Raw genomic sequence first — 17,278 nt, forward strand, 5'->3', positions numbered from 1 at the left:
CAACGATAGGTAATACAACAGTGATAGGTAATACAGCAGTGATAGTTAATACAGCAGTGATAGGTAATACAACAGTGATAGGTAATACAACAGTGATAGTTAATGCAGCAGTGATAGTTAATACAGCAGTGATAGGTAATACAACACTGATAGGTAATACAGCAGTGATAGGTAATACAACAGTGATAGGTAATACAGCAGCGATAGGTAATACAGCAGTGATAGGTAATACAGCAGTGATAGTTAATACAGCAGTGATAGGTAATACAGCAGTGATAGTTAATACAGCAGTGATAGGTAATACAGCAGTGATAGTTAATACAGCAGTGATAGTTAATACAGCAGTGATAGGTAATACAGCAGTGATAGTTAATACAGCAGTGATAGGTAATACAACAGTGACAGGTAATACAGCAGTGATAGGTAATACAACAGTGATAGTTAATACAGGAATGTTGATGACTGATGGTCATTGCGAGTAATGAGCATACATAGATAAGGAAAGGAGGCGAGATTAATTAAGATGTGGTCATTAGAGTGGAGCCTCGGGAGTGTGACCCAGCAGACGACAAGAAACGGCGAGAGACAGAGAGAAAGAGAAAGCGAGAGAGAGAGAGAGAGAGAGAGAGAGAGAGAGAGAGAGAGAGAGAGAGAATAATATGGTTCGGACTGAAGGTCGTTTGGTTCATATGATGATTCGAAGCCTTTGCTCTGGTTCTGTGTCTCGATTGGATTTAGTGGATTATATTTGAGGCTTCTCGTGGGTTGATGGTGTGAGGTTGACGACAGTGTGAAAGGCATTTAAGCCTTGGAACAGCTGAGTGGTTGCCATGACATGTGTAGTTTGTGAAACCTTGAAAAAAAAAAAGAAAGAAGGTTCATTTCAAACCGTGCGACATTCAAAATGAGTTGTGAAACTGTTGGACATGAGTGTTTCAGCCAGAGTTGTGAGTTCCATCATTGTCTGGTTCATGTTTGATGTAGTTTGTGATGTGCTGCACACATTGTTCTGTAGTATGTATATATATATATATATATATATATATATATATATATATATATATATATATATATATAGATAGATAGATAGATAGATAGATAGAGTTGTGCGCAGGAGGATGGATGTGCTGGAAATGAGATGTTTGAGGACAATGTGTGGTGTGAGGTGGTTTGATCGAGTAAGTAACGTAAGGGTAAGAGAGATGTGTGGAAATAAAAAGAGCGTGGTTGAGAGAGCAGAAGAGGGTGTTTTGAAATGGTTTGGGCACATGGAGAGAATGAGTGAGGAAAGATTGACCAAGAGGATATATGTGTCGGAGGTGGAGGGAACGAGGAGAAGAGGGAGACCAAATTGGAGGTGGAAAGATGGAGTGAAAAAGATTTTGTGTGATCGGGGCCTGAACATGCAGGAGGGTGAAAGGAGGGCAATATACCGGGGCAATATACGCAAATATACATACCTACACAGCATTCCATGGTTTACCCCAGACGCTTCACATACCTTGATTCAATCCACTGACAGCACGTCAACCCCGGTATACCACATCGCTCCAATTCACTCTATTCCTTGCCCTCCTTTCACCCTCCTGCATGTTCAGGCCCCGATCACACAAAATCTTTTTCACTCCATCTTTCCACCTCCAATTTGGTCTCCCTCTTCTCCTCGTTCCCTCCACCTCCGACACATATATCCTCTTGGTCAATCTTTCCTCACTCATTCTCTCCATGTGCCCAAACCACTTCAAAACACCCTCTTCTGCTCTCTCAACCACGCTCTTTTTATTTCCACACATCTCTCTTACCCTTACGTTACTTACTCGATCAAACCACCTCACACCACACATTGTCCTCAAACATCTCATTTCCAGCACATCCATCCTCCTGCGCACCACTCTATCCATAGCCCACGCCTCGCAACCATACAACATTGTTGGAACCACTATTCCTTCAAACATACCCATTTTTGCTTTCCGAGATAATGTTCTCGACTTCCACACATTCTTCAAGGCTCCCAGAATTTTCGCCCCCTCCCCCACCCTATGATCCACTTCCGCTTCCATGGTTCCATGCGCTGCCAGATCCACTCCCAGATATCTAAAACACTTCACTTCCTCCAGTTTTTCTCCATTCAAACTCACCTCCCAATTGACTTGACCCTCAACCCTACTGTACCTAATAACCTTGCTCTTATTCACATTTACTCTTAACTTTCTTCTTTCACACACTTTACCAAACACAGTCACCAGCTTCTGCAGTTTCTCACATGAATCAGCCACCAGCGCTGTATCATCAGCGAACAACAACTGACTCACTTCCCAAGCTCTCTCATCCCCAACAGACTTCATACTTGCCCCTCTTTCCAAAACTCTTGCATTCACCTCCCTAACAACCCCATCCATAAACAAATTAAACAACCATGGAGACATCACACACCCCTGCCGCAAACCTACATTCACTGAGAACCAATCACTTTCCTCTCTTCCTACACGTACACTTTTTTGACACTCTATAACTCGCTGAAGTTTTTATTATTTTTTTTTTCAGCGTCAAAATTGGATCTGAAGAAAAAAAGATATTAGAAAAATTTTGTGAGTTATAAGGGTGTCAGAGAGTGAGTACATATTTTTGGGATAGCCTGTATAATGCTGGCTGGTCAGGATCGTCAGAGAGTGAGTACATATTTCTGGGACACCCTGTATAATGCTTGGCTGATCAGGGACGTCGCTATGATGCCGGAGAGGGAGTGGGTTCGAGGGGGGTCAGTGGTGGTAGGCGTGGTAACAGGGGTAGTGGCAGTAGTAGTAGTAGTAGTGGTAGTGGTGGTAGTAGTAGGTAGTAGTAGTAGTAGTAGTAGTAGTAAGGAAGGCTGGTTGGTAGTTTTGATGTCGTAAGTGGTGTTGGTCGTGGGTGTGGTTCAGCATCGCTTCATTCCGTCAACACTGAAACCGTAAACAAAAAACAAATGAGTGAAAGAGAGACTTGAGTAAGTAAGTTTCCCTCGTAATCCTTCGAATGACCTCGTTCGCTTTGTTTGAGGGTTATCGTGACCTAATTCTCCATCGTTAATCACGTTCAGATCAGCGTATGAGCTGATTTAGCCAGTCATCTTATGTGACGCCAAGGATTGACCGCTATTGATCCCAGTAGTACATCAGCGGTAAAGGGTTCCGATCCCACGCGGTAAAGGGTTCCGATCCCACGTGGTGAAGGGTTCTGATCCCACGCGGTAAAGGGTTCTGATCCCACGCGGTAAAGGGTTCCGATCCCACGCGGTAAAGGGTTCCGATCCCACGTGAAGGGTTCTGATCCCACGTGGTAAAGGGTTCCGATCCCACGTGGTAAAGGGTTCTGATCCCACATGGTGAAGGGTTCCGATCCCACGTGAAGGGTTCTGATCCCACGCGGTAAAGTGTTCCGATCCCACGCGGTAAAGGGTCCTGATCCCACGTGGTGAAGGGTTCTGATCCCACGCGGTAAAGGGTTCTGATCCCACGCGGTAAAGGGTTCCGATCCCACGCGGTAAAGGGTTCTGATCCCACGCGGTAAAGGGTTCTGATCCCACGCCAGCTTGAAATATGATCTCGGCTCCGAAATAACTCGTGGCTTCAGGATGTATAAATAAACCATCGCCGGACTTCAACCATCAGTATTGATCGTCGAAATGTAGGACAGATTTTGTCCAAATGTAGGACAGATTTTGTCCAAATGTAGGACAGATTTCGTCCAAATGTAGGGCAGATTTTGTCCAAATGTAGGACAGATTTCGTCCAAATGTAGGACAGATTTTGTCCAAATGTAGGACAGATTTCGTCCAAATGTAGGACAGATTTCGTCCAAATGTAGGACAGATTTCGTCCAAATGTGGGACGGATTGTGGGACAGATTTTGTCTAAATGTAGGACAGATTTTGTCAAAATGTAGGACACATTTTGTCCAAATGTAGGACTGATTTTGTCCAAATCTGTGGCAATGTTCGTCACTGTAGCCGTTACTATAGCTCCTTCGTGTGTCACTGCAGCAGTGTAATGTCTCACTGTAACTGTGCCAGACGTATGATTTTAACTGTATCCTCTTATGATGTGTAACTGTAGTTGTATGATGTATAACTGCTACTGTATGATGTATCACTGTTGCTGTGTGATGTATAACTGCCACTGTATGATGTTTAACTATAGTTGTGTGATGTATAACTGCTACTGTATGATGTATAACTTAGAGTGTGATGTATAACTGTTACTGTATGATGTATAACTGCTGCTGTGTGATGTATAACTGCTACCGTATGATGTATAACTGTTAGTGTGTGATGTATACCTGCTACTGTTTGATGTATAACTGCTACTGTATGATGTATAACTGTTACTGTATGATGTATAACTACTACTGTATGATGTATAACTATTGCCTTGTGATGTGTCATGTACTGTATATATTCCCAGGGGAAATGTTTCATACATAGTAGATTACTGAACCAATGTAGGTAACCACATGTTGTTTGCATCTAAATGACCTCTGATTGGTCAGGACGCCGCGACCGCTGGCCTATGAAAGGACCTCTCATTTGCCGTCTGGGCCCGGCGACAAGCCAATCAGGGAAGCGCTTTCTAGGTGAAATTGCTCGCAATTTATCGAAACCATGACTGTCTGACTCGCGTTTGTGCTGGTAGCGTTGCCGTGGCTGTCAAGTTGCGCTCCTTGGCCCCCCCCACGTCGCTGTGTTATACCTCAGCCTGACCCACACCCGTAGCAGGTGTTGACACACACACACACGCACACACACACACACACACACACACACGCACACACACACACACACACACACACACACACACACACACACACACACACACACACATACACAAATTTCTTTTGTTTCATTGCCCTCGAAAATTATCATTTATCCTACAAATCTTTATTGATGTTAAAAAATAAAAAGGGGAAATAAAAAATCTTAACCCTTGCAAATTTCAAGGTAACAAAAATCCAGATGGGGAACTTTTACACTCTGTCTAGGAAGTTGTGAAAATACTTAATAATGCAGTATTTTTGACAGGTTCTTTTTTTTTCGCTTAAAAGAGTAAAGTTCAAGTGGGCCAGTGTCTGTTAAACGTTAAATGTTTGTCACGTAAAACGAACGCCTTTTTTCGTTAGTTCTGAAGGACGTAGACGAATGGTTCGTGCTGTGAAACACTGTTATTTGAGTTTTTTTTTTCCAGACAATGTTCACGAATTGTATAGTTTCCATTTTTGTCTTGTATAGTATTGATGTATTCCAGTTTACATACATATGGAGACCGTGTGGAATTATTGCTATCATATGTATATATATATATATATATATATATATATATATATATATATATATATATATACACGAACATAGTGCTTAGAAACGCGCACCTTCATAGAACATACAAACCTCCAACAGTCAGGATCGAACCTGGGACCCCTGTACAAGAGGCGAGAATGCTAACCGATAGTCTATGGGCCTGGCTAATAGGAAATAACTATTCGAATACTATGTACTCGAATACCCTTCGTCTCACGTTGGTGAGCAACGGGGTCTACACCTATTAGCCAGGCCCATAACCTAGCGGTTACATTCCCGCCTCTTGCACAGGGGTCCCGGGTTCGATCCTGGCTGTTGGAGGTTTGTATGATATAAATATGTATGCATATCCTTACCTTATACAAGCAGCACAGGATCATAAATGTGTGTGTCTGTCCAACATTTCTCCCAGTGTTGCGCCTCCAAACAACTGTGTTTACATATGAGCGAGCTAATATATGCTCGATCATGACCGCTGGACGGGATGGGTAAATCATAGGAGGCACCTCGTGAGGACGAGGAGGAGGTAGATTAAAGGTGGCGTTACGTTCGAGGGGTAGGTCATAGGAGGTATAACCCCGAAGGGGGTAAATTATAGGATGTATTAATCACCCCAGTGCACTATAGGGGTATATGTATACCACTATAACACAGCCTATACGCACACAGTATATTAGAAGTCGTAATATAAAGGAACGTAAGATATGTACACACATCTCTGATCATCTGTACTGACGGTGTAAGTTGCTATGTTTTCTGGTGTTTTTTTTTTTTCTCCAGTGTACCTTCCAGTTATTGACTCGGGTGTTGATCCAGCAGTGGAAACTTGCGAGTCGGGTTTTTTTTTTTTTCATCTTTTCATAGTGTTTGTATTAACTTTTTCAGGAGTAGAAATACGGTTTGATTAAGTCAACACAGTTGGGTTTTACATGGATGGGGGATGATTGAAGAGGATATATTTCCAGTGTACATATTTACATAAGAAATCAATATACTTTATGTATATATATATATATATATTCCTATGAGTCCACGGGGAAAATGAAACACGATAAGTTCCCAAGTGCACTTTCGTGTAATAATCACATCATCAGGGAGACACAAGAGAGATGTGATTATTACACGAAAGTGCACTTGCGAACCTATCGTGTTTCATTTCCCCCCGTGGACTCATAGGAATATCTTGATCACGCGCAAAATTGTCATCCTTTCCAATATATAGATATATAAAGTTGTGGCAGAGCACATATCATCATGGAAGACTGATTGATCTCATAAAGGAATTTGTATGCATTGGAATTAACCGTGGGCGGCGCTGGGAGATCATTTCCTTTCTGAAAAATGGTTTTAGTAAAGTTAATCTGATTGTGTTTGCAGGCAAACTCTGGTTCATAAATGATAAGCTCCGCTATTAAGTTTTTTCATTGCTCACTTTATTTTTTTTTTTTCTAGACTGAATTCGTACCTAACAATAAACAGAGGGTTTTCTGTAAAGCGAGGCTTCAAATTTATCCACACAACTTTTTTTTTTTTTATTATTGTTCTCGTAAAAGAATAGGATGTTCGAGTTGTGAACTTGATATGTGGGTCATGACTGTTTCGAGTGGTCAGAATACTTTTAAATGCGTAAGAAAGGCGTTAAAATACTGGGGAAAAAAAAAAGACCCATTGACGTAACTCTTACGCAGATCCTATTGGAAGAACTTATATAAGTACGCCAAGCTTGGACCCGAGCGTATCTGAAGTGTGTCATCAGACAGAAAATGTGAGTTTACAGCAGAAATTATCGGTTGTATAGACGATTTCATGAGACTCAAGTCCCTTGTCGTGTCGATGATTAATTTCTGTCATTAGACTTGTAGAGTGAACTCTGCTGCCATCTGTTGAGAGAAAACGGAACTAGTCTCACCTCCTCCCGCCCGAGTTAATCGTGCTGCCATCTGTTGAGGGAGGAAGGAACTAGTCTCACTATCCCACTCGACCTTCTCCGGGTCCCGGACTTTGAAACACAAAAGCAACTTGAGTCAGTTATGTTGCCCATCTAGTGAGAAACGCGCAGACTACTTCATAGTTTTGGCTTGACATCATCGTATTCCCCTATCACGTCGCCCCCCATATACCACAGCGTCCCCATTCATTCTGTCCAGTGCTCGCCCCTCACCTTCCTCAATGCTCGGATCCAGTTCCTAGACACCTCCCTCGCTCCACTCTTCCATATGTCTTTGACGTCTTCTTTCCTCTTGCCTCCTCCACTTTTGACAGAGATCCTCGTAGACAGTCTCCCCTTATACTCTTCAGCAAACCCTGGTAGACCATCATAACCTAACATACTAACCCTCTAACGAATTTCTGTATTCTTGGCCAAAGACTCAAATCTATAAACCATCTGTCGGGACCACTATACCTTCATACATACCCATCTTGGCCTTCCCAACCATCGACTTCTTCTTTTTGCAAACATTTCCTCAGTGCTCCCGGGACCTTCGCCCCCTCACCCACCCTATGACTATGGCACACCGCTTCTTCCTTGATTCTCCCATTCGCTTGCACGTCCACTCCTTGGTGCCTGAAGCACCCCAATTTCTCCAACTTCTTCCCCTTTGAAATTTATGCTTCAACCATTCTCTCTTCGCTCCCTGCTGCACTCCATTACCATTATTCGTACTTATGCTCAGCTTTTTCCTCTTGCACACTCTCCCGCGCTGAGTCACCAGGTTCTCTCTCACCCCATCTCTCATATGTCCTCATTCTCAGCTCTTGTATACCATTTTCTTGATCTCCTCCATTTTTTTTTTTCTTTTGTACTCCGAATCATATGCACTCCATCCCTACAGATACCATCTAAGCACTTCCCTCTCCTCTTTCACGAGCAACTTAACTTCCTCATTCCAAAACAAACTGTCCTTTTGTTAAACACACAACCCATCTTCCGTATACAATTCGTGAGCAATCATTGGTTCCACAGATACCTTCCACTCCCCTCATCTGCTCTCCTAGTTTCATTCAACCATACCCTATGCTGTTCTCTCCTCAGAAAACACCACACACACACACACACACACACACACACACACACACACACACACACACACACACGCACAGAGGCCACCTTCTACCACTCCTTGCAGACATATATATATCCCGCTTTTCATACATCTGCCGTAAACTTTCAAGGTAGAAAGTGATTCAACGTGTAATCTGCCGCCCCTTGTATGCACTTACCCGACCCTGTGACCTTTCCTTTGTACTCACGACAGTTAGCACATAATCCAATAACCTCTGTTGACCCTCGACCCCCTCTTACTCACGTGAATCCAGTCACCATTTTTGAATGAGGAATTCCCGATCATCAATCCTTTTTTTCCAGACGCGAACCCTGCAAACTCTTCCCCCCGTTTTCTTTTCACGGCGGGATTACCATAACCTCTCTCTCTCTCTCTCTCTCTCTCTCTCTCTCTCTCTCTCTCTCTCTCTCTCTCTCTCTCTCTCTCTCTCTCCAGATATAGAGTTAGATAACACATCAGCCACCGCTGACTTGAGATACTCGAACACAAACGAAAATGAATCCGTCGCATCGGACTTGCCCAAAACATTGGACCAAGGCTTCTCAATATTCACTCCCTCCTCCTTCATCCATTCCCCTCATTACTACTTGTTACATGAGCACGACACTTGGTCCGTACGTGATCTGCTTTCGTCCTCGCCCTTCATTTTCTCATGAACTGACACTCGTGGACTCCCTCATACAGTCTTGCAGCCTCCCCCTCACCATCGGATGTGTTACCTTATCCCTCGCTCTTGTCGCCTCATTAGCTGCTGGGTTTACATGTCCCTGAGGTGTTCTGCCACCGTCCCCTTCAACTGTCTTTTATTGAGGGAGCTACGCCATTAAAGCATCCGGGGTTTTTTTTTGATAACAGACATTGGGGACTAGACCATTAAAACCATCCGGGTTTCTCACAACAATCATCGGGACCTAGACCATTAAACCATCCGGGTTTTTTTTTTTTAATAACAGACACCGGGAGCTAAACCAATATATGCTGTCGTGTTCGTCGCAAACATTCCACTTACAACGTCCCATTTCTTTTTATTCCAGTGTGATTACAACCTCTCAGATTCAAACCCCCTCCCCCCCCATTCCCACTTCCCTCTTCCCTTCCCACACACAAGTTCTGCCAAGACAAACAAGAACAAAACAACAAAAATGTTTGATTGGATCCCACCCTTTTTTTTTCTCCTACTTCATCTTTTTCTTCCTTGTGATGACGATTCCTGAAAATGCGATTGTACAAGAGGGAATTCTATTTTCGTTTTCTCTCGCGCCTCTTATACGCGAGATGTATAGATGGTATTTTTAACTCCTGTATCTCTATAGAAACAGCGGGTGTGTGTGTGTGTGTGTGTAGTCAAGTTCACAATGATATCTACATACGCACACACGCACTCAGGGCTTATCATTGACCTGCGTAAGAGCTGTTGATACGGTGGGTTGGTTCGCGTAGCCGAACGCGCGTATAATGATTCCCGCCCAGGTGAGAGAGAGAGAGAGAGAGATCACGTCTGATACACAAAAGTGTAGAAATACATTTCAAAATATCGCCTGAGCTTTGAAAACGAGTTCTCAAAGAGAGAAGGAAGGTTTGATCTTAATTTGATTTAGAAGAATTCTGTTTTGTAGAAACGGAATTGGATTGAAGTTTTACATATTGGCATGGAGGAATATCATATTCTCGTCATTCGTCAGTCGAAGAGGGTACAGGCCTCGTGTCACGTATACATCAACACTGCGAGTTCACATCAACACTGCGAGTTCACATCAACACTGCGAGTTCTTCAGCGTCTCACTAGAATTCGTAGACCATTGACACTCGCTTACAACGTGTGAGATAGGAGAGTGAATGCACGGTTCATTTGCATATTGAAAACATCATGTGCTGTTGTGATGAGCGAGTCTTTTGAATTGGGTTATCTTGGGTGTATGTTTGGGGCTGGGTTATCTTGGGTGTATGTTCGGGGCTGGGTTATCTTGAGTGCATATAGCGACCCTTGAACATTACGGTACGACCCCCTAACCATGACGGTATGATTCTTGAAGACGACAGCACGACCGTTCTCCACGATTGGTCGACCCTTGGGTATATAACGACCCGGCCTCTGAATTGGCCGTTTATGGAATCGGGTCACAGGTCTCACCATTGTACTCATCGACTGGACTTTCCTTCTCAAAGGGTCGTACCATATCACGCAATGGTCGTGGTGCCGTCGTACTGAAGGGTCGTACCGACGTGCTCAAGGGTCGTACCGTCTCACACAATGGTCGTGGTACCGTCGTACTCAAGGGCCGTACCGTCGTACTCAAGGGTCGTACCGTCGCACTCAAGGGTTGTACCGTCTCACGCAATGGTCGTGGTACCGTCGTACTCAAGGGTCGTACCGTCTGACGCAATGGTCGTGGTACCGTCGTACTCAAGGGTCGTACCGTCTTACACAATGGTCGTGGTACCGTCGTACTCAAGGGTCGTACCTTCTCACGCAATGGTCGTGGTAAAGTCGTACTCAAGGGTCATACCTTCTCACTCAAGGGTCGCACCGTCGTGCTGATAAGGTCCAAGTCGTCTCATTCAAAGGTCGTCTTACATATGACAGTTTTTTTTTGGGGGGGACAAAAATAAAAACCCTCCAATTGTGGGGACTTGGCGTGGACTTCAGCGGTGAGCGACGCTGGCGGAGACCTGTGAAATTCCCTTTCTCTCCTGCGAATATGATAACAATGCCCTGCTATCGACCTCTCACCCCCCCACACACACACACAGGACACGCTATCGTGTTTGCCATGATATGCTGTCGCACTCTGTTATCGATCCGGACCACAAAATTAATACTTTCGCACGCCGGCCGTCCCTTGTTCTCTTCCTCCTCCTCTTCCTCCTCCTCCTCCTCCTCCTCCTCCTCCTCCTCCTCCTCCTCCTCCTCTTCCTCCTCTTCTTCCTCCTCCTCCTCTCCATGACCTGATCTCTTCCGTGGACATAGCATCGTCTGTTCTCTGCCGCAGCGCGAATTAGAAACATAGCGAAGATGAGAATGGTTGTGGAGGGAGAGAGAGAGAGAGAGAGAGAGAGAGAGAGAGAGAGAGAGAGAGAGAGAGAGAGAGAGAGAGAGAGGGTAGCTAGGTGGTGATGGGAAATGCAGCATCAGAATGAGTGGACGAATTCCCGACGCATTCTTTTGAAAAACGAGTCAAATTCGTAATGTATCGTCGCATAGGGTGTATCAAAGACTTGGCTGGACGAAAAAAAAAGAAAAAAAAAGAGGGAGAAATTATTATTTGCCACCATTTCAGATCAGCGATCGTAAATTAAATGTACTAATGTTTATATAAATTTTTTTTCTTATTTCAGAAAGAGTTAGTTCGTATTTTTTTTTTTCTTTTATCTCAGTTGAGTTTGAAGTGCGTCTAGTATGGCTTGGTCTGCTATCGTGAAACTCTGTCAGGAATTGATAAAAAGGCATTCAGTACATACATACGCACAGTACATACATACGCACAGGGCGTACACACGCACAGGACATACATACGCACAGTATATACATACGAGAGAGGCAACGTAACTATAATCTACCTTCATTTATAGTTGATAAAGCTTACGTCTATAGTTAGGCTAAAGAATATAGTGGATATACCTAAATGTCCACTTTAGGGTATCCTGATATAGCTTTAACGATAGAAACAATTAGCATGTTGATCATGATTTCAAAGAATACGCACATGGGTATTGCTGATGTAGGTGTGTGTGTGTGTGTGTGTGTGTGTGTGTGTGTCCCTCGTAGTGATGGGGTCAGACCCAGATGCTGATAGTTTACCTTCGAATAAGGCGAATTACTTCTTTCCGTTCCAGAGGGGTTGTTAACACATGGTTTGATTTGCCAGTTAGAGTAGTTTGAGAGCAAACGCCACAGAGACGTTTAGCCACAGACCATCATGTATTCTTCCACTCTGACACACAGCTGTGGACACAGACCCCCTGTTATCTGTTGTCGTTGAACTCCCCTTGATCACTCCGTTGCACTGTTAACACCTCAGTCCATACGGGTTAATACGATCAATACATCTCTTCACACAATCCACTTTTCCTGTGGTGGATCATGGTTCCCATTCCATTCCCGCATGAGGCCCTTCACACACACACACACACACACACACACACACACACACAGAGCTGGCTGGATCGCACTTCAGTCCTGAGCAAAAAGGGTTTTTATAATTAGGCTTCGAGTCGAGGGTTTTCGAATCTCGCGTCAAATTATCGCGCATCGCTGAAGGATGTTCAGTGGTGGGGTTCTTAGCAAGATATGAGGACTGTTCTTAAAAGCGAGTGTTTATTGGCTTTGCTAAGAGATCAGGCTTATTGGTAATATCCACATATCCGTGCTGGAAACACCCACACACACACACACACACACACACACACACACACACACACTTAATTGTACTATCCACGCTACGGGGGAGGCAAGGGTTCTATCCACATATCGACACGCAAGAAATAGTATCATCCACATTGTAGACGCAGGTGGCGTTATCCACACAATCCACCCACAGGCGATAGCCCTATCCACCTAGCCATAAACTGACCCTGGGAGTATCCACATCTGGACCCGCTGCTCATGGAACTATCCACATATCCACCCATCCACATTGTAGACGCAGGTGGCACTATCCACACAATCCACCCACAGGCGATAGCCCTATCCACCTAGCCATAAACTGACCCTGGGAGTATCCACATCACGACCCCGTGCTCATGGAACTATCCACATATCCACCCCGCATGTTCTCGTGCCACCTGCCTGTTGGCAGTAAAGGCTTTGGATACTATCCACATATCCGCATGGAGACGCTCGAACTGTCCACACACGTCCGCACTTGTGGCGGTGCGCCCCCGACGCATACAGACATGAAGGACGCGACGAGCTCTCAAAAGATGTGAAGGCATAGTTTGAGATCATCCACTTGCTTCGAGGCGGTAGGTGCTAATATCGCCCACCTAACCACACCCCCAGGCGATAAGAGGAAGGAACCCGCGTTATCGAACCCCCGGGGCGACAAGAGGAACCCACATATAAAACATGAGAAGGTGTTTAGTTACATTTACATTCTGTAATCAGAGAGTGTCTACCTACCGACCTACCTACGAGTACCTCTTACCTACCTACCTACGTACGTACGTGTGCTTACGAGTACCTACGACGAGATTGAGCCAGAGAGGCAGGGCTAGCGCGTGGCGCTCACCGCACGTCCTCTCAGCCGCCCAACCTGCATCACGCGCCTGGGTGTTCGTGGCTCATCTGGGACTGATGTTGACCATGTGTCAAGGTTTCTTTTAGACGTTTTATGTCGCTGTCCCGTGAACGTGTCTTGTTTATCCTGGATGGATGTTGTATATTGAGAGAGAGAGAGAGAGAGAGAGAGAGAGAGAGAGAGAGAGAGAGAGAGAGAGAGAGAGAGAGAGAGAGAGAGAGAGAGATGTATCAACCACATATATTGTACTCACCACATGTGTTGTACTAACCACATATGTTGTACGCGCCACATAAGTTGTACTCACCGCATATGTTGTACTCACCGCATATGATCCACATGACGAGGGTGTTGCCCCCGACGGCCATGGCCATCATGCCGCCGAAGACCAGCGTCCAGAGGAACTGCTGCCACCAGGGGAGGAGGAACGGCCGGGGTGTGTTGAGGACCGAGGTCAGGGAGAAGCACCTTTGCAGTATGTCCCGGATGACCACCACGGGCAGGCCATCGTAGTCGTGCGTGGCGGCGCCCCAGTAGGTCGTGGCCTGGATCGGCTCCCGGGCGAGAGACCCGTTGGCTCCCGCGGGAGGCGTGGGCGAAGGCGTCGTCGCCGAGGGCGGGGGGGACGTCGCCGAGGTAGACCGCGCCGTGGCATTGTCAGGCTGGATGTGGAAGGTCTCGTAGATGAAGGGGATCCAGAACCCTTCCCCCAGCGTGAGGTTAAGGTCGTCCGACTGCGAGACCAGGCACCCGACGAAGGTGGCGTAGACCTCGGAGTAGTTGGCCAGCGGGAGGACCTCGCCGGCGCCGCTAGGGCCGCCCTGTTGACCCCCCGCTGCCTCCTCCCCCCCGCGGTATCTGTCGTGACCTTGAGAACTGCTGTCGTCAGGGTAGGTCGCCACCTCCTGCGTCATCATCTGCAGGTCACAGGTCACGAGAGCGGGTCACGAAAGGATGTCTCGTCGTCTGTCAACACGTGCAGGACCTGGATGGGTCTGGGGGCTCTAAGCAACACGACACACCGATCTACACCACATCTTTTCCAGTAAACATATTCCTGGCTAGTTACGCTCCTCGTAGTCCAGTGAGACATGAATGAAAGGGATGGACAGACTCTCTCTTTTTTTCCATTTCCCTACGAGCGACGCAAGCGTGCGACAGCGTCGGTGGGGGAAGGACTCATGTCGTAGAACGCGGGAGAGGCGGCCGACTCCTGAGCCAGGTCCTGGAAGGCCGGCTGGGGTCAGCCCATCTGTCGGGGGGATCCAGCAGCAGGCAGAGAGAGAGAGAGCCACGCGCACGCGAGCACCTCCCAACGCACGTCTTCCCAGCTCCACGTCCGTGGAGCTACTGAACTCTTCTTCCCCTGACCTACCAGAGGTGTGTGTGTGTGTGTGTGTGTGTGTGTGTGTGTGTGTGTATTCCCTCGTCACAGGATCCGCCGCATTTCGAGCTCTGTTGTATCACTTCTCATTCGAACTGTTTCTGAAACATTTGAATTCCAATGATCGAGCCACGCGCATACCTTTGTTTAGTCGCGCTGATTGACCGTCTGTCACGCTGATATGACTGGTAGACTGTCAGAGTTCACTAAGTGACTTCGTGACGTCATTTGTGAACGAGAGGTTTAATGTTTCGTTATAACAGATCAGTCTCAAAAGTTTCGTGTTGTTTGTTGTTCTTGTTGTTGTTGTTTCTCTTCGGAAGAACCAGAGTTCGCGATTTTTCTTTCTTCTTTTTTTCTTTTTTTAGATCCTTTGATCGACCCAGATATTGTGGCTCAGGTAAATCGTCCCTTACTCTCGTGGACGAGAGACTAGAGTGAATGTGAGGATTCAGCACACGATCCATTTTCGTCTCTCGAGTATAAACCATCCGTTCCTTTCTTTTTTTTGCGTCCCAACACTTTTATATATCTAAATCCTTCCCCCCTTTCCCCTCCCCTCCCTTCACTTCCCTCCACTCCACCCCTCTCCCCTCGCTCCCCTCCCTCAAAAAAAAAGAATGGAAATTTTTCTCTTGCTCTTTGGAAAATCCGTCGGAAAAGTTGGTCAATTCCAAAGGCAAGTATAGACTAGGTTTGAGGGACGACCAACAGATGTGTTTGTGTCTATGATGGAACACATGTCATGAACATTAGTTCACCACCTTCCATATTGCTGACGAAATGTATATATATATATATATATATATATATATATATATATATATATATATATATATATATATATATATATATTTCTTTTTCTTTCTTTCAAACTATTCGCCATTCCCCGCGTTAGCGAGGTAGCGTTAAGAACAGAGAACTGGGCCTTTGAGTGAATATCCTCACCTGGCCCCCTTCTCTGTTCCTTCTTTTGGAAAATTAAAAAAGAAAACAAGAGGGGAGGATTTCCAGCCCCCCGCTCCCTCCCCTTTTAGTCGCCTTCCACGACACGCAGGGAATACGTGGGAAGTATTATTTCTCCCCTATCCCCAGGGATAATATATATATATTCCTATCGTGCTCTGAAATATACCTCGTTGGAAAAGGTCTCTTCACCGTCGGTCATTCAGCTTCGGTTGTTCGGTCTTCTGAAAGAGCCGGCTTCAGAGAAGACCAATTTTTTCCTGGTAATGAGTGCCTCTCATCCCAGGGTAACATTCACCCCCTGGGTTGAGGTTCGCCTGCACCATCAATAACCTTTTAGAATGATGTGTTGAAGTAGTGACGGTATGTACCCCGTCTCCACTCCTACACACACACACACACACACACACACACACACACACACACACACACACACACACACACACACACACACACTCACCAGCCTGATCTAAATACCAGGTAATCCACCAGCCCCGAGTGGAGGATGAACACCTGGGGTGGGTAGTGTAGGCTGTCCCTCCGCCATGATTCGAACCCATGCGCGCCCGACCCCAGGCCGGCCGGTGTTGACTCGTGGTCAGTAATGTATATATATATATATATATATATATATATATATATATATATATATATATATATATATATATATATATATATATATATATTTCCCACGTATTCCCTGCGTGTCGTAGAAGGCAACTAAAAGGGGAGGGAGCGGGGGGCTGGAAATCCTCCCCTCTCATCATTTTTTTTTTTTAATTTTCCAAAAGAAGGAACGGAGAAGGGGGCCAGGTGAGGATATTCCCTCAAAGGCCCAGTCCTCTGTTCTTAACGCTACCTCGCTAACGCGGGAAATGGCGAATAGTTTGAAAGAAAAAGAAATATATATATATATATATATATATATATATATATATATATATATATATATATATATATATATATATATATATATATATATATATATATTTTTTTTTTTTTTTTTTTTTTATACTTTGTCGCTGTCTCCCGCGTTTGCGAGGTAGCGCAAGGAAACAGACGAAAGAAATGGCCCAACCCCCCCCATACACATGTACATACACACGTCCACACACGGAAATATACATACCTACACAGCTTTCCAAGGTTTACCCCGGACGCTTCACATGCCTTGATTCAATCCACTGACAGCACGTCAACCCCTGTATACCACATCGCTCCAATTCACTCTATTCCTTGCCCTCCTTTCACCCTCCTGCATGTTCAGGCCCCGATCACACAAAATCCTTTTCACTCC

General features: G+C 45.3%; 1 protein-coding gene across 1 annotated transcript in view; it reads right to left on the reverse strand.

Annotated features, from left to right (window-relative positions):
• The window catches only part of LOC139762718 (tachykinin-like peptides receptor 86C), a 112,450-nt gene extending 97,494 nt beyond the window's left edge, over positions 1 to 14,956 (reverse strand). The window contains exon 1 of the mRNA XM_071687743.1: positions 13,957 to 14,956. Coding sequence (XP_071543844.1) covers positions 13,957 to 14,548 — 592 coding nt within the window. The 5' untranslated portion in view covers positions 14,549 to 14,956. The remainder of the gene's footprint in view (positions 1 to 13,956) is intronic.
• Between the last annotated feature and the right edge of the window lie 2,322 nt (positions 14,957 to 17,278).

This window comes from Panulirus ornatus, chromosome 44 (assembly GCF_036320965.1).
Source record: "Panulirus ornatus isolate Po-2019 chromosome 44, ASM3632096v1, whole genome shotgun sequence".
In the NCBI taxonomy this organism is placed as follows: Eukaryota; Metazoa; Arthropoda; class Malacostraca; order Decapoda; family Palinuridae; genus Panulirus; species Panulirus ornatus.